At 63.0% G+C, this 17973-nt stretch overlaps 1 protein-coding gene across 1 annotated transcript in view; it reads left to right on the top strand.

The window, feature by feature from the left end:
- Nucleotides 1-650: 650 nt before the first annotated feature.
- Nucleotides 651-17973, top strand: part of PGS1 (phosphatidylglycerophosphate synthase 1) — a gene marked incomplete at its 3' end in the record, with an annotated part of 40855 nt that continues 23532 nt past the window's right edge. The window contains exons 1-6 of the mRNA XM_078884669.1: nucleotides 651-724; nucleotides 2533-2610; nucleotides 3255-3351; nucleotides 7220-7276; nucleotides 7386-7518; nucleotides 14332-15125. Of these exons, the coding sequence (XP_078740795.1) occupies nucleotides 656-724; nucleotides 2533-2610; nucleotides 3255-3351; nucleotides 7220-7276; nucleotides 7386-7518; nucleotides 14332-15125 (1228 nt within the window). The remainder of the gene's footprint in view (nucleotides 725-2532; nucleotides 2611-3254; nucleotides 3352-7219; nucleotides 7277-7385; nucleotides 7519-14331; nucleotides 15126-17973) is intronic.

Raw genomic sequence — 17973 nt, 5'->3', positions numbered from 1 at the left:
CTCCCCGTGTCTCTCTCTCTCCGCGTCTCACCGTGTCTCTCTCTCTCCGTGTCTCTCTCCCCGTGTCTCTCTCTCTCCGTGTCTCACCGTGTCTCTCTCTGTGTCTCTCTCCCCGTGTCTGTCTCTCCCCGTGTCTCTCTCTCCGTCTCTCTCCCCGTGTCTCTCTCCCCCCGTGTCTCTTTCCGTGTCTCTCTCCCCGTGTCTCTCTCCCCGTGTCGTCTCCCTCAGGGTGGCCTCTCTGCTCGTCGCGCTGTCCCTCCCGCGACCTGACCCTGGGAGCGGGGTCAAGGGTGACGGTTCGGGGGTCAGGGGTGACGGTTCGGGGGTCAGGGGTGACAGTTCGGGGGTCAGGGGTGACGACTCGGGGGTCAAGGGTGACGACTCTGGGGTCAGGGGTCGCGACTCGGGGGAGGTGAGAGGTCACGCCGATGGCCTCCCACGTGAGTTGAGGTGGCTGATGGGAGGGAAGGCCGGGGGTGGTGAGGGGCGGGGTGGTGAGGGGCGGGGTGGTGAGGGGCGGGGTGGTGAGGGGCGGGGTGGTGAGGGGCGGGGTGGTGAGGGGCGGGGTGGTGAGGGGCGGGGTGGTGAGGGGCGGGGTGGTGAGGGGCGGGGTGGTGAGGGGCGGGGTGGTGAGGGGGAGGACTGGGGGGTGCCGATGTTCGGGGTGAGGGGGGAGGCGGTGGAGGTGCTGAAGACTCCGCAGGATTTCTACCGCGCCCTTCACGTGGGTACTCGCACACTCACTCACAGACACACACTCACACACTCACCACTCACACACTCACCACTCACACACACACTCATACACACACTCACATACACTCACACACACTCACACACACACATACAGACACACTCACACACACTCACACACACTCACACAGACACACACTCACTCACACTCATACACACACTCACTCACACACTCACACACAGACACACTCACACACTCACACACACTCATACACACACTCATACACACACTCACACACACTCATACACACACTCATACACACACTCATACACACACTCACACACACTCACACACACTCACACACACTCACACACACTCACACACACTCACACACACTCACACACACTCACACACACTCACACACACTCACACACACTCACACAGACACACACTCACTCACACTCATACACACACTCACTCACACACTCACACACAGACACACTCACACACTCACACACACATACAGACACACTCACACACACACTCATACACACACTCACACACACTCACACACACACTCACACACTCACCTACACACTCACACAGACACACTCACACACTCACCTCTCACACACACACTCACAGACACACACTCACACACTCACCACTCACACACTCACTCACACACACACTCACTCACACACACTCACACACACACACAGCGTGTGAGTGGTGAGTGAGTGTTGAGTGTGAGTCAGTGTGTGAGTGAGTGGTGAGTGAGTGAGTGGTGAGTGAGTGAATGGTGAGTGAGTGTCTGTGAGTGAGTGGTGAGTGAGTGAGTGTCTGTGTGTGAGTGAGTGAGTGTCTGTGTGTGGGTGAGTGAGTGGTGAGTGAGTGAGTGGTGAGTGAGTGTCTGTGTGTGAGTGAGTGAGTGAGTGTCTGTGAGTGAGTGAGTGATTGGTGAGTGAGTGAGTGATTGGTGAGTGAGTGGTGAGTGAGTGATTGGTGAGTGAGTGGTGAGTGAGTGAGTGATTGGTGAGTGAGTGTCTGTGTGTGAGTGAGTGAGTGAGTGTCTGTGAGTGAGTGAGTGAGTGGTGAGTGAGTGAGTGTCTTCTGTGTGTGAGTGAGTGAGTGAGTGGTGAGTGAGTGAGTGAGTGATTGGTGAGTGAGTGTCTGTGTGTGAGTGAGTGTCTGTGAGTGAGTGAGTGAGTGGTGAGTGAGTGAGTGATTGGTGAGTGAGTGGTGAGTGAGTGAGTGATTGGTGAGTGAGTGTCTGTGTGTGAGTGAGTGAGTGAGTGTCTGTGAGTGAGTGAGTGATTGGTGAGTGAGTGGTGAGTGAGTGATTGGTGAGTGAGTGGTGAGTGAGTGAGTGATTGGTGAGTGAGTGTCTGTGTGTGAGTGAGTGAGTGAGTGTCTGTGAGTGAGTGAGTGAGTGGTGAGTGAGTGAGTGTCTTCTGTGTGTGAGTGAGTGAGTGAGTGGTGAGTGAGTGAGTGAGTGATTGGTGAGTGAGTGTCTGTGTGTGAGTGAGTGTCTGTGAGTGAGTGAGTGAGTGGTGAGTGAGTGAGTGATTGGTGAGTGAGTGGTGAGTGAGTGAGTGATTGGTGAGTGAGTGTCTGTGTGTGAGTGAGTGAGTGAGTGTCTGTGAGTGAGTGAGTGAGTGGTGAGTGAGTGAGTGTCTTCTGTGTGTGTGTGAGTGAGTGAGTGAGTGGTGAGTGAGTGAGTGAGTGGTGAGTGAGTGAGTGGTGAGTGAGTGAGTGGTGAGTGAGTGGTGAGTGAGTGGTGAGTGAGTGGTGAGTGAGTGAGTGAGTGGTGAGTGAGTGGTGAGTGTATCCCACAGGAAGGCATCGGCACAGCTAAGAGGAGGATCGTGATGGCTTCGCTCTACCTGGGAACGGGAGACATGGAGAGCGAGCTGGTGAGGGGTGATGGGGGTGATGGGGGTGATGGGGGTGGTGCGGGCGATGGGGGTGATGGGGGCGATGGGGGTGATGGGGGTGGTGATGGGGTGATGGGGGTGGTGAGGGTGGTGACGGTGATGGGGGTGGTGCGGGCGATGGGGGTGATGGGGGTGAGTGGGGAGGGTGAGTGGGTGTATCTATTTGTGAGTGAGTGGGTGACTGACTGAGTCACTGACTGAGTCACTGACTGACTGAGTGACTGAGTGACTGACTGAGTGAGTGACTGACTGAGTGAGTGACTGACTGACTGACTAAGTGAGTGACTGACTCAGTGAGTGAGTCACTTAGTCAGTCACTCAGTCAGTCACTCAGTCAGTCACTCACTGACTGCCATGTCCAGGTGGATGCGCTGCGTCAGGCAGTTCGGCGTTCTCTCGCCAGCACAGATCCTGACTGAGTGACTGACTGACTGACTGAGTGAGTGACTGACTGACTAAGTGAGTGACTTACTGAGTGAGTGACTGGCTGGCTGAGTGAGTGACTGACTGAGTGAGTGACTGAGTGACTGACTGAGTGAGTGACTGACTGACTGAGTGACTGACTGAGTGACTGACTGAGTGACTCACTGAGTGACGACTGACTGAGTGACTACGATGTCCAGGTGGATGCGCTGCGTCAGGCAGTTCGGCGTTCTCTCGCCAGCCCAGATCCTCGCCTCCACATCCATCTGCTACTGGACGCCACACGCGGCTCACGCGGTACAGCTACACACACAGCTACACACACAGCTACACACACACAGCTACACACACACACAGCTACACACACACAGCTACACACACACAGCTACACACACAGCTACACAAACACAGCTACACACACACAGCTACACACACAGCTACACACACAGCTACACACACAGCCACACACACAGCTACACACACAGCTACACACACAGCTACACACACAGCTACACACACAGCTACACACACACACAGCTACACACACACAGCTACACACACACAGCTACACACACAGCTACACACACACAGCTACACACACAGCTACACACACAGCTACACACACAGCTACACATACACAGCTACACACACACACAGCTACACACACACAGCTACACACACAGCTACACACACAGCTACACACACAGCCACACACACAGCCACACACACAGCTACACACACAGCTACACACACAGCTACACACACAGCCACACACACAGCCACACACACAGCTACACACACACAGCTACACACACAGCTACACACACAGCTACACACACACAGCTACACACACAGCTACACACACACAGCTACACACACAGCTACACACACAGCTACACACACAGCCACACACACAGCTACACACACAGCTACACACACAGCTACACACACAGCTACACACACAGCTACACACACAGCTACACACACACAGCTACACACACACAGCTACACACACAGCTACACACACAGCTACACACACACAGCCACACACACAGCTACACACACAGCTACACACACACAGCTACACACACACAGCTACACACACACAGCTACACACACAGCTACACACACACAGCTACACACACAGCTACACACACAGCTACACACACACAGCTACACACACAGCTACACACACACAGCTACACACACACAGTTACACACACAGCTACACACACACAGCTACACACACAGCTACACACACAGCTACACACACAGCTACACACACAGCTACACACACAGCTACACACACAGCTACACACACACAGCTACACACACACAGCTACACACACACAGCTACACACACAGCTACACACACACAGCTACACACACACAGCTACACACACAGCTACACACACAGCTACACACACACAGCTACACACACACAGCTACACACACAGCTACACACACACAGCTACACACACACAGCTACACACACAGCTACACACACAGCTACACACACACAGCTACACACACACAGCTACACACACAGCTACACACACAGCTACACACACAGCTACACACACACAGCTACACACAGCTACACACACAGCTACACACACACAGTTACACACACACAGCTACACACACAGCTACACACACACAGCTACACACACACAGCTACACACACAGCTACACACACAGCTACACACACACAGCTACACACACAGCTACACACACAGCTACACACACACAGCTACACACACACAGTTACACACACACAGCTACACACACAGCTACACACACAGCTACACACACAGCTACACACACACAGCTACACACACAGCTACACACACAGCTACACCTGGGTGAGTGAGTGACAGTCTCTCCCCCCCCCCCCCCCCCGTGTCTCCCCCCCCGTCTCCCCCCGTCTCTCTCCCCCCGTGTCTCTCTCCCCGTGTCTCTTTCCCCGTGTCTCTCTCCCCGTGTCTCCCCCCGCCCCCCCCGTGTCTCTCCCCGTGTCTCTCCCCGCCCCCCCCGTGTCTCCCCCCGTGTCTCCCCCCCGTGTCTCCCCCCCCCCGTGTCTCTCCCCCCGTCTCCCCCCCGTGTCTCCCCCCGTGTCTCTCCCCGCCCCCCCCGTGTCTCCCCCCGTGTCTCCCCCCGCCCCCCCCGTGTCTCTCCCCCCGTCTCCCCCCCGTGTCTCCCCCCCCCCGTGTCTCTCCCCCCGTCTCCCCCCCGTGTCTCCCCCCCCCCGTGTCTCTCCCCCCGTCTCCCCCCCGTGTCTCTCCCCCCGTCTCCCCCCGTGTCTCCCCCCGCCCCCCCCGTGTCTCTCCCCCCGTCTCCCCCCCGTGTCTCCCCCCCCCCGTGTCTCTCCCCCCGTCTCCCCCCCGTGTCTCTCCCCCCGTCTCCCCCCCGTGTCTCTCCCCCCGTCTCCCCCCCGTGTCTCCCCCCCCCCGTGTCTCTCCCCCCGTCTCCCCCCCGTGTCTCTCCCCCCGTCTCCCCCCCGTGTCTCCCCCCCCCCGTGTCTCTCCCCCCGTCTCCCCCCCGTGTCTCTCCCCCCGTCTCCCCCCCGTGTCTCCCCCCCGTGTCTCCCCCCGCCCCCCCCGTGTCTCTCCCCGTGTCTCTCCCCGCCCCCCCCCGTGTCTCCCCCCGTGTCTCCCCCCGCCCCCCCCGTGTCTCTCCCCCCGTCTCCCCCCCGTGTCTCCCCCCCCCCGTGTCTCTCCCCCCGTCTCCCCCCCGTGTCTCTCCCCCCGTCTCCCCCCGTGTCTCCCCCCGCCCCCCCCGTGTCTCTCCCCCCGTCTCCCCCCCGTGTCTCCCCCCCCCCGTGTCTCTCCCCCCGTCTCCCCCCCGTGTCTCTCCCCCCGTCTCCCCCCCGTGTCTCCCCCCCCGTGTCTCCCCCCGTGTCTCCCCCCCCCCGTGTCTCTCCCCCCGTCTCCCCCCGTGTCTCCCCCCCCCCGTGTCTCTCCCCCCGTCTCCCCCCCGTGTCTCCCCCCCCCCGTGTCTCCCCCCCCGTGTCTCTCTCCCCGTCTCCCCCCCGTGTCTCTCCCCCCGTCTCCCCCCGTGTCTCCCCCCCCCGTGTCTCCCCCCCCCGTGTCTCTCCCCCCGTCTCCCCCCCCCCGTGTCTCCCCCCCCCCGTGTCTCTCCCCCCGTCTCCCCCCGTGTCTCCCCCCCCCCGTGTCTCTCCCCCCGTCTCCCCCCGTGTCTCTCCCCCCCCCCGTGTCTCCCCCCCCCGTGTCTCCCCCGTGTCTCCCCCCCCCGTGTCTCTCCCCCCGTCTCCCCCCGTGTATCCCCCCCCCGTGTCTCCCCCCGTCTCTCTCCCTCCCCGTGTCTCTCCCCCCGTGTCTCCCCCCCCCGTGTCTCCCCCCGTCTCTCTCCCTCCCCGTGTCTCTCCCCCGTGTCTCCCCCCCCCCCGTGTCTCCCCCCGTCTCTCTCCCTCCCCGTGTCTCTCCCCCGTGTCTCCCCCCCCCGTGTCTCCCCCCGTCTCTCTCCCTCCCCGTGTCTCTCCCCCCGTGTCTCCCCCCGTCTCTCTCCCTCCCCGTGTCTCTCCCCCGTGTCTCTCCCCCCCGTGTCTCCTTTTCCCGTGTCTCTCCCCCCCGTCTCCCTCCGTGTCTCCCCCCCCGTGTCTCCCCCCCCCGTGTCTCCCCCCGTCTCTCTCCCTCCCCGTGTCTCTCCCCCCGTGTCTCCCCCCCCCGTGTCTCCCCCCGTCTCTCTCCCTCCCCGTGTCTCTCCCCCGTGTCTCTCCCCCCCGTGTCTCCCCCCCCCGTGTCTCTCCCCCCGTCTCCCCCCCGTGTCTCCCCCCCCCGTGTCTCTCCCCCCGTCTCCCCCCCGTGTCTCCCCCCCCCCGTGTCTCCCCCCCCCGTGTCTCCCCCCGTGTCTCCCCCCCCCCGTGTCTCCCCCCGTCTCTCTCCCTCCCCGTGTCTCTCCCCCCGTGTCTCCCCCCCCCCGTGTCTCCCCCCGTCTCTCTCCCTCCCCGTGTCTCTCCCCCGTGTCTCTCCCCCCCGTGTCTCCTTTTCCCGTGTCTCTCCCCCCGTCTCCCCCCGTGTCTCCCCCCGTCTCTCTCCCTCCCCGTGTCTCTCCCCCGTGTCTCTCCCCCCCGTGTCTCCCCCCCCCGTGTCTCTCCCCCCGTCTCCCCCCGTGTCTCCCCCCGCCCCCCCCCCCGTGTTTCCAGGCTTCCCCAATTCAGTCTCAATGCTGCTCCCTCTGCTGGACGAGTTGCCCTCGCCCCCCCCCGTGTCCCCCTCCCCCCCCCCCCGTGTCTCCCCCTCCCCCCCGTGTGTCCCCCCCGCCGCCCCCCGTGTCTCCCCCGCCGCCGCCGCCGCCGCGCGGCGTCTCTGTCCGCGTGTCTCTGTACCACACGCCGTCTCTGCGGGGCCTGCTCCGGCTCCTGCTGCCCGAGAAGCTCAACGAGGCCGTCGGCCTGCAGCACATGAAGCTGTACGTCACGGACGACACGGTCATCGTCAGCGGGTGAGAGACACGGGGGGAGACACGGGGGGAGAGACACGGGGAGAGAGAGACACGGCGGCGGGGGGGGGGAGAGACACGGGGAGAGACACGGGGAGAGACACGGGGGGAGAGACACGGGGAGAGACACGGGGGGAGAGACACGGGGGGAGAGACACGGGGAGAGACACGGGGGGAGAGACACGGGGGGAGAGACACGGGGGGAGAGACACGGGGAGAGACACGGGGGGAGACACGGGGAGAGAGAGGCACGGGGAGAGACACGGGGGGAGAGACACGGGGGGAGAGACACGGGGAGACACGGGGGGAGAGACACGGGGGGAGACACGGGGGGAGAGACACGGGGAGAGACACGGGGGGAGAGACACGGGGAGATACACGGGGGGAGAGACACGGGGAGAGAGACACGGGGAGAAAGACACGGGGAGAGAGACACGGGGAGAGAGACACGGGGAGAGACACGGGGGGAGAGACACGGGGGGAGAGACACGGGGGGAGAGACACGGGGAGAGACACGGGGGGAGAGACACGGGGAGAGAGACACGGGGAGAGAGACACGGGGGGAGAGACACGGGGAGAGACACGGGGGGAGAGACACGGGGGGAGAGACACGGGGGGAGAGACACGGGGGCGGGGGGGGAGAGACACGGGGAGAGAGACACGGGGAGAGAGAGAGAGACATGGGGAGAGACACGGGGAGAGAGAGAGAGACACGGAGGGAGAGACACGGGGAGAGAGAGACACGGGGGGAGAGACACGGGGGGAGAGACACGGGGAGAGACACGGGGGGAGAGACACGGGGGGAGAGACACGGGGAGACACGGGGAGACACGGGGAGAGACACGGGGAGAGAGACGGGGAGAGAGACACGGGGAGAGAGAGGGGGAGAGACACGGGGGGAGAGACGGGGAGAGACACGGGGAGAGAGACACGGGGAGAGACACGGGGAGAGACACGGGGAGAGACACGGGGAGAGACACGGGGAAAGAGACGCAGGGAGAGACACGGGGGGAGAGACACGGGGAGAGACACGGGGAGAGAGACGGGGAGAGAGACACGGGGAGAGAGAGGGGGAGAGACACGGGGGGAGAGACGGGGAGAATACACGGGGAGACACGGGGAGACACGGGGAGACACGGGGAGAGACACGGAGGGAGAGACACGGAGGGAGAGACACGGGGGGAGAGACACGGGGAGACACGGGGAGAGACACGGGGGGAGAGACACGGGGAGACACGGGAGAGAGAGAGGCACGGGGAGAGACACGGGGGGAGAGACACGGGGGGAGAGACACGGGGAGACACGGGGGGAGACACGGGGGGTGAGAGACACGGGGGCGGGGGGGGAGAGACACGGGGAGAGACACGGGGGGAGAGAGACACGGGGAGAGACACGGGGGGAGACACGGCGTGGGGAGAGAGACACGGGGGGGGGGGGGGGGAGAGACACGGGGAGAGACACGGGGGGAGAGAGACACGGGGAGAGACACGGGGGGAGACACGGCGAGGGGAGAGAGACACGGGGGGGGGGGGGGGAGAGACACGGGGAGAGACACGGGGGGAGACACGGCGTGGGGAGAGAGACACGGGGGGGGGGGGGGGGAGAGACACGGGGAGAGACACGGGGGGAGAGACACGGGGGGAGAGACACGGGGGGAGAGACACGGGGAGACACGGGGAGAGACACGGAGGGAGAGACACGGGGAGACACGGGGAGACACGGGGAGACACGGGGAGACACGGGGAGAGACACGGAGGGAGAGACACGGGGGGAGAGACACGGGGAGAGACACGGGGAGACACGGGGAGACACGGGGAGACACGGGGAGACACGGGGAGACACGGGGAGACACGGGGAGAGAGAGACATGGGGAGAGAGAGACACGGCGTGGGGAGAGAGACACGGGGGGAGACACGGTCATCGTCAGCGGGTGAGAGACACGGGGGCGGGGGGGGGGGAGACACGGGGGGAGAGACACGGGGAGAGAGAGACACGGGGAGAGACACGGGGGGAGACACGGGGGGAGAGACACGGGGAGACACGGGGAGAGAGAGGCACGGGGAGAGACACGGGGGGAGAGACACGGGGGGAGAGACACGGGGAGACACGGGGAGAGACACGGGGGGAGAGACACGGGGAGACACGGGGAGACACGGGGAGAGAGAGGCACGGGGAGAGACACGGGGGGAGAGACACGGGGGGAGAGACACGGGGAGACACGGGGAGACACGGTGAGACACGGGGAGAGACACGGAGGGAGAGACACGGGGGGAGAGACACGGGGAGACACGGGGAGAGACACGGGGGGAGAGACACGGGGGGAGAGACACGGGGAGAGACACGGGGGGAGAGACACGGGGAGACACGGGGAGAGAGAGGCACGGGGAGAGACACGGGGGGAGAGACACGGGGGGAGAGACACGGGGAGACACGGGGGGAGACACGGGGGGTGAGAGACACGGGGGCGGGGGGGGAGAGACACGGGGGGAGAGAGACACGGGGAGAGACACGGGGGGAGACACGGCGTGGGGAGAGAGACACGGGGGGGGGGGGGGAGAGACACGGGGAGACACGGGGAGAGACACGGGGGGAGAGACACGGGGGGAGAGACACGGGGGGAGAGACACGGGGAGACACGGGGGGAGACACGGGGGGTGAGAGACACGGGGGCGGGGGGGGAGAGACACGGGGAGAGACACGGGGGGAGAGAGACACGGGGAGAGACACGGGGGGAGACACGGCGTGGGGAGAGAGACACGGGGGGGGGGGGGGGAGAGACACGGGGAGAGACACGGGGGGAGAGAGACACGGGGAGAGACACGGGGGGAGACACGGCGTGGGGAAAGAGACACGGGGGGGGGGGGGGGGAGAGACACGGGGAGAGACACGGGGGGAGAGAGACACGGGGGGAGACACGGCGTGGGGAGAGAGACACGGGGGGGGGGGGGGGAGAGACACGGGGAGAGACACGGGGGGAGAGACACGGGGGGAGAGACACGGGGGGAGAGACACGGGGGGAGAGACACGGGGAGACACGGGGAGAGACACGGAGGGAGACACGGAGGGAGAGAGAGACACGGGGGGAGAGACACGGGAAGAGACACGGGGGGAGAGACACGGGGAGACACGGGGAGACACGGGGAGAGAGAGACATGGGGAGAGAGAGACACGGCGTGGGGAGAGAGACACGGGGGGAGACACGGTCATCGTCAGCGGGTGAGAGACACGGGGGCGGTGGGGGAGAGACACGGGGAGAGACACGGGGGGAGAGAGACACGGGGAGAGACACGGGGGGAGACACGGCGTGGGGAGAGAGACACGGGGGGGGGTGGGAGAGACACGGGGAGAGACACGGGGGGAGAGAGACACGGGGAGAGACACGGGGGGAGACACGGCGTGGGGAGAGAGACACGGGGCGGGGGGGGGGGAGAGACACGGGGAGAGACACGGCGTGGGGAGAGAGACACGGGGGGGGGGGGGGGGAGAGACACGGGGAGAGACACGGGGGGAGAGACACGGGGGGCGAGACACGGGGAGACACGGGGAGACACGGGGAGAGACACGGAGGGAGAGACACGGGGGGAGAGACACGGGGAGACACGGGGAGACACGGGGAGACACGGGGAGACACGGGGAGAGAGAGACATGGGGAGAGAGAGACACGGCGTGGGGAGAGAGACACGGGGGGAGACACGGCGTGGGGAGAGAGACACGGGGGGGGGGGGGAGAGACACGGGGAGAGACACGGGGGGAGAGACACGGGGAGACACGGGGAGAGAGACGGGGAGAGACACGGGGAGAGAGACACGGGGAGAGACGGGGAGAGACACGGGGAGAGAGACACGGGGAGAGAGAGAGACGGGGGGAGAGACACGGGGAGAGAGACACGGGGAGAGAGAGAGACACGGGGAGAGAGAGACACGGGGGGAGAGATACGGGGAGAGACACGGGGAGAGAGAGGCACGGGGAGAGACACGGGGAGACACGGGGAGACACGGGGAGACACGGGGAGAGACGGGGAGAGAGACACGGGGAGAGAGACACGGGGAGAGAGAGACACGGGGGGAGAGACACGGGGAGAGACACGGGGAGAGAGAGAGACACGGGGAGAGAGAGGCACGGGGAGAGACACGGGGAGACACGGGGAGACACGGGGAGACACGGGGAGACACGGGGAGAGACGGGGAGAGAGACGGGGAGAGAGAGACGGGGAGAGACACGGGGAGAGAGACACGGGGAGAGACGGGGAGAGACACGGGGAGAGAGACACGGGGGGAGAGACACGGGGAGAGACACGGGGGGAGAGACACGGGGAGAGACACGGGGGGAGAGACACGGGGGGAGAGACACGGGAGACACGGGGAGACACGGGGAGAGAGACGGGGAGAGAGACGGGGAGAGAGACACGGGGATAGAGACACATGGAGAGAGAGACACACGGGGAGAGAGACACGGGGAGAGAGAGACATGGGGAGAGAGACACGGGGGGGGAGACACGGGGAGAGAGACACGGGGAGAGAGACACGGGGAGAGACACGGGGAGAGAGACACGGAGAGAGACACGGGGGGGGAGACACGGGGGCGGAGACACGGGGAGAGAGACACGTGGAGAGAGAGAGACACGGGGAGTGAGACAGAGACACGGGGAGTGAGACAGAGAGACACGGGGAGAGAGAGACACGGGGAGAGAGACACGGGGGGAGAGACACGGGGAGAGACACGGGGGGAGAGACACGGGGGGAGAGACACGGGGGCGGGGGGGGAGAGACACGGGGAGAGACACGGGGGGAGAGACACGGGGGGAGACACGGCGTGGGGAGAGAGACACGGGGGGGGGTGGGGAGACAGGGAGAGAGACACGGGGGGGGGAGAGAGACACGGAGAGAGAGACACGGGGGGAGAGAGGCACTGGGGGAGAGACACGGGCGGAGAGACACGGGGAGAGAGACACGGGGAGAGAGAGACACTGGGGGAGAGACACGGGGAGAGAGAGACACGGGGGGAGAGAGAGACGGGGAGAGAGACACGGGGAGAGAGACACGGGGTGAGAGACACGAGGAGAGACACGGGGAGGGAGACACGGGGAGAGAGACACGAGGAGAGAGACACGGGGCAAGAGAGACACGGGGGGGGGAGACACGGGGAGAGAGACACACTTTGTCTCTGTCTGTCTCTCTGTCTGTCTCTCTGTCTGTCTCTCTGTGTGTGTCTCTGTGTCTCTCTGTGTGTCTCTGTCTGTGTCTCTCTGTCTCTCTGACTGTGTCTCTCTGTCTCTCTGTCTGTCTCTACGTGTCTCTGTGTCTCTGTCTGTGTCTCTATCTCTCCGTGTCTTTCTGTGTGTGTCTCTGTCTCTCTGTGTGTGACTGTGTCTCTGTGTGTGTGTCTCTGTCTCTGTGTGTGTCTCTGTCTCTCTGTGTCTCTGTCTCTCTGTGTGTGTCTCTGTGTGTCTGTCTCTGTGTGTCTGTGTGTGTCTCTGTGTCTCTGTCTCTCTGTGTGTGTCTCTGTGTGTCTGTCTCTGTGTGTCTGTGTGTGTCTCTGTGTCTCTGTCTCTCTGTGTGTGTCTCTCTCTCTCTGTGTGTGTCTCTGTGTGTGTGTCTCCGTGTCTCTGTGTGTGTCTCTGTGTGTCTGTCTCTGTGTCTCTGTGTGTGTCTCTGTGTGTCTGTCTCTGTGTCTCTGTGTGTGTGTCTCTGTGTCTCTGTCTCTCTGTGTGTGACTGTGTCTCTGTGTGTGTGTCTCTGTGTCTCTGTGTGTGTCTCTCTCTCTCTCTGTGTGTGTCTCTGTGTGTGTGTCTCTGTGTGTGTCTCTGTGTGTGTCTCTGTGTGTGTCTCTGTGTGTCTGTCTCTGTGTCTCTGTGTGTGTGTCTCTGTGTGTGTGTCTCTGTGTGTGTCTCTGTGTGTGTGTCTCTGTGTCTCTGTGTGTGTCTCTGTGTGTGTGTCTCTGTGTGTGTCTCTGTGTGTGTGTCTCTGTGTGTGTCTCTGTGTGTCTGTCTCTGTGTCTCTGTGTGTGTGTCTCTGTGTGTGTGTCTCTGTGTGTGTCTCTGTGTGTGTGTCTCTGTGTCTCTGTGTGTGTCTCTGTGTGTGTGTCTCTGTGTGTGTCTCTGTGTGTGTCTCTGTGTGTGTCTCTGTGTGTCTGTCTCTGTGTCTCTGTGTGTGTGTCTCTGTGTGTGTGTCTCTGTGTGTGTCTCTGTGTGTGTCTCTGTGTGTGTCTCTGTGTCTCTGTGTGTGTGTCTCTGTAGGGCGAACCTGAGCGAGTCGTACTTCACGTCTCGGCAGGACCGCTACGTGCGCGTCCGCTCGGCGGCCCTCTGTGTGTGTCTCTGTGTGTGTGTCTCTGTCTCTCTGACTGTGTCTCTGTCTCTGTGTGTGTCTCTCTGTCTCTCTGTGTGTCTCTCTGTGTGTGTGTCTCTGTCTCTCTGACTGTGTCTCTGTCTCTCTGTGTGTGTCTCTCTGTGTGTGTGTCTCTGTAGGGCGAACCTGAGCGAATCGTACTTCACGTCTCGGCAGGACCGCTACGTGCGCGTCCGCTCGGCAGCCCTCTGTGTGTGTCTCTGTGTGTGTGTCTCTGTCTCTCTGACTGTGTCTCTGTCTCTGTGTGTGTCTCTCTGTCTCTGTGTGTGTGTCTCTGTGTGTGTGTCTCTGTAGGGCGAACCTGAGCGAGTCGTACTTCACGTCTCGGCAGGACGGCTACGTGCGCGTCCGCTCGGCGGCCCTCTGTGTGTGTCTCTGTGTGTGTGTCTCTGTCTCTCTGACTGTGTCTCTGTCTCTGTGTGTGTCTCTCTGTCTCTCTGTGTGTGTCTCTGTGTGTGTGTCTCTGTAGGGCGAACCTGAGCGAGTCGTACTTCACGTCTCGGCAGGACCGCTACGTGCGCGTCCGCTCGGCGGCCCTCTGTGACTTCTGCTGCGACCTGGTGTCTTGTGTGGGAGACTCGTCGCTGCAGCTCGCACACACCGCCACGCCGGGGGAGACTCGGACACGGGGAGACTCGGACACGGGGGAGACGCGGCGGGGAGACACGCCGGGGGAGACTCGGACACGGGGAGACTCGGACACGGGGGAGACGCGGCGGGGAGCCACGCCGGGGGAGACTCGGACACGGGGAGACTCGGACACGGGGGAGACGCGGCGGGGAGACACGCCGGGGGAGACTCGGACACGGGGAGACTCGGACACGGGGGAGACGCGGCGGGGAGACACGCCGGGGGAGACTCGGACACGGGGAGACTCGGACACGGGGGAGACGCGGCGGGGAGACACGCCGGGGGAGACTCGGAGAGACACGCCGGGAGAGACACGGCGGGGAGACACGCCGGGGGAGACACGGAGAGACACGCCGGGAGAGACACGGAGAGACACGCCGGGAGAGACACGGCGGGGAGACACGCCGGGGGAGACACGGAGAGACACGCCGGGAGAGACACGGAGAGACACGCCGGGAGAGACACGGCGGGGAGACACGCCGGGGGAGACACGGAGAGACACGCCGGGGGAGACACGGAGAGACACGCCGGGGGAGACACGGCGGGGAGACACCGTGGGGCGGTTTTCATGGCGTGGGGCTGACGTGCAGAGGCTCTTGAAGCCTCCGCCCGTAGGCCCACATCCTTACCTGGGTGAGACACGGGGAGACACGGGGAGACACGGGGAGACACGGGGAGACACGGGGAGAGACGGGGAGAGAGAGACACGGGGAGACACGGGGAGACACGGGGAGAGACACGGGGAGAGAGAGACATGGGGAGACACGGGGAGACACGGGGAGAGACACGGGGAGAGACGGGGAGAGAGACACGGGGAGACACGGGGAGACACGGGGAGACACGGGGAGACACGGGGAGACACGGGGAGACACGGGGAGACACGGGGAGAGACGGGGAGAGAGAGACACAGGGAGACACGGGGAGACATGGGGAGACACGGGGAGACACGGGGAGACACGGGGAGAGACGGGGAGAGACACGGGGAGACACGGGGAGACACGGGGAGACACGGGGAGAGACGGGGAGAGAGAGACACGGGGAGACACGGGGAGACACGGGGAGACACGGGGAGACACGGGGAGACACGGGGAGACACGGGGAGAGACACGGGGAGACACGGGGAGACACGGGGAGAGACACGGGGAGAGAGAGACATGGGGAGACACGGGGAGACACGGGGAGAGACGGGGAGGGAGACACGGGGAGACACGGGGAGACACGGGGAGACACGGGGAGAGAGAGACATGGGGAGACACGGGGAGAGACACGGGGAGACACGGGGAGACACGGGGAGAGACGGGGAGAGAGACACGGGGAGAGGGACACGGGGAGACACGGGGAGACACGGGGAGACACGGGGAGACACGGGGAGACACGGGGAGAGAGAGACATGGGGAGACACGGGGAGAGAGACACGGGGAGAGAGACACGGGGAGAGAGACACGGGGAGAGAGACACGGGGAGAGACTCAGGGAGACACGGAGAGACACACAGAGACACAGAGAGACACAGAGACACGGAGAGACACGGAGACACGGGGAGAGAGACACGGAGAGAGAGACACGGAGACACGGAGAGAGAGACATGGGGAGAGAGACACGGAGACACGGAGAGAGAGACACGGGGAGAGAGACACGGAGACACAGAGACACGGGGAGAGACAGAGACACAGAGACATGGAGACACGGTTAGGGAGACACGGGGAGAGAGACACGGAGACACAGAGACACGGGGAGAGACAGAGACACAGAGACACGGAGAGAGACAGAGACACAGAGACACGGTTAGGGAGACACGGAGATTGTGGTTGTGTCTCCGCAGGGGACAAGGCGGAGTTTGTGGAGACACGGAGAGAGACACAGAGACACGGGGAGAGACAGAGAGACACAGAGACACGGGGAGAGACAGAGACACGGAGACACGGGGAGAGAGACACGGAGACACAGAGACACGGTTAGGGAGACACGGAGATTGTGGTCGTGTCTCCGCAGGGGACAAGGCGGAGTTTGTGGAGACACGGAGAGAGACACAGAGACACGGGGAGAGACAGAGACACAGAGACACGGGGAGAGACAGAGACACGGTTAGGGAGACACGGAGATTGTGGTCGTGTCTCCGCAGGGGACAAGGCGGAGTTTGTGGAGACACGGAGAGAGACACAGAGACACGGGGAGAGACAGAGACACAGAGACACGGAGAGAGACAGAGACACAGAGACACGGTTAGGGAGACACGGAGATTGTGGTCGTGTCTCTGCAGGGGACAAGGCGGAGTTTGTGGAGACACGGAGAGAGACACAGAGACACGGGGAGAGACAGAGAGACACAGAGACACGGGGAGAGACAGAGACACAGAGACACGGAGAGAGACAGAGACACAGAGACACGGTTAGGGAGACACGGAGATTGTGGTCGTGTCTCCGCAGGGGACAAGGCGGAGTTTGTGGAGACACGGAGAGAGACACAGAGACACGGGGAGAGACAGAGAGACACAGAGACACGGAGAGAGACAGAGACACAGAGACACGGTTAGGGAGACACGGAGATTGTGGTCGTGTCTCCGCAGGGGACAAGGCGGAGTTTGTGGAGACACGGAGAGAGACACAGAGACACGGGGAGAGACAGAGAGACACAGAGACACGGAGAGAGACAGAGACACAGAGACACGGTTAGGGAGACACGGAGATTGTGGTCGTGTCTCCGCAGGGGACAAGGCGGAGTTTGTGGAGACACGGAGAGAGACACAGAGACACGGGGAGAGACAGAGACACAGAGACACGGAGAGAGACAGAGACACAGAGACACGGTTAGGGAGACACGGAGATTGTGGTCGTGTCTCTGCAGGGGACAAGGCGGAGTTTGTGGAGACACGGAGAGAGACACAGAGACACGGGGAGAGACAGAGAGACACAGAGACACGGGGAGAGACAGAGACACAGAGACACGGAGAGAGACAGAGACACAGAGACACGGTTAGGGAGACACGGAGATTGTGGTCGTGTCTCCGCAGGGGACAAGGCGGAGTTTGTGGAGACACGGAGAGAGACACAGAGACACGGGGAGAGACAGAGAGACACAGAGACACGGAGAGAGACAGAGACACAGAGACACGGTTAGGGAGACACGGAGATTGTGGTCGTGTCTCCGCAGGGGACAAGGCGGAGTTTGTGGAGACACGGAGAGAGACACAGAGACACGGGGAGAGACAGAGAGACACAGAGACACGGAGAGAGACAGAGACACAGAGACACGGTTAGGGAGACACGGAGATTGTGGTCGTGTCTCCGCAGGGGACAAGGCGGAGTTTGTGGAGACACGGAGAGAGACACAGAGACACGGGGAGAGACAGAGACACAGAGACACGGAGAGAGACAGAGACACAGAGACACGGTTAGGGAGACACGGAGATTGTGGTCGTGTCTCTGCAGGGGACAAGGCGGAGTTTGTGGAGACACGGAGAGAGACACAGAGACACGGGGAGA

This window comes from Lampetra fluviatilis, unplaced genomic scaffold (genome assembly GCF_964198595.1).
Source record: "Lampetra fluviatilis unplaced genomic scaffold, kcLamFluv1.1 SCAFFOLD_650, whole genome shotgun sequence".
Lineage (NCBI taxonomy): Eukaryota > Metazoa > Chordata > Hyperoartia > Petromyzontiformes > Petromyzontidae > Lampetra > Lampetra fluviatilis.
The sequence above is the reverse complement of the archived record's forward strand: the minus strand, read 5'-3'. Positions and strand labels throughout refer to the sequence as shown.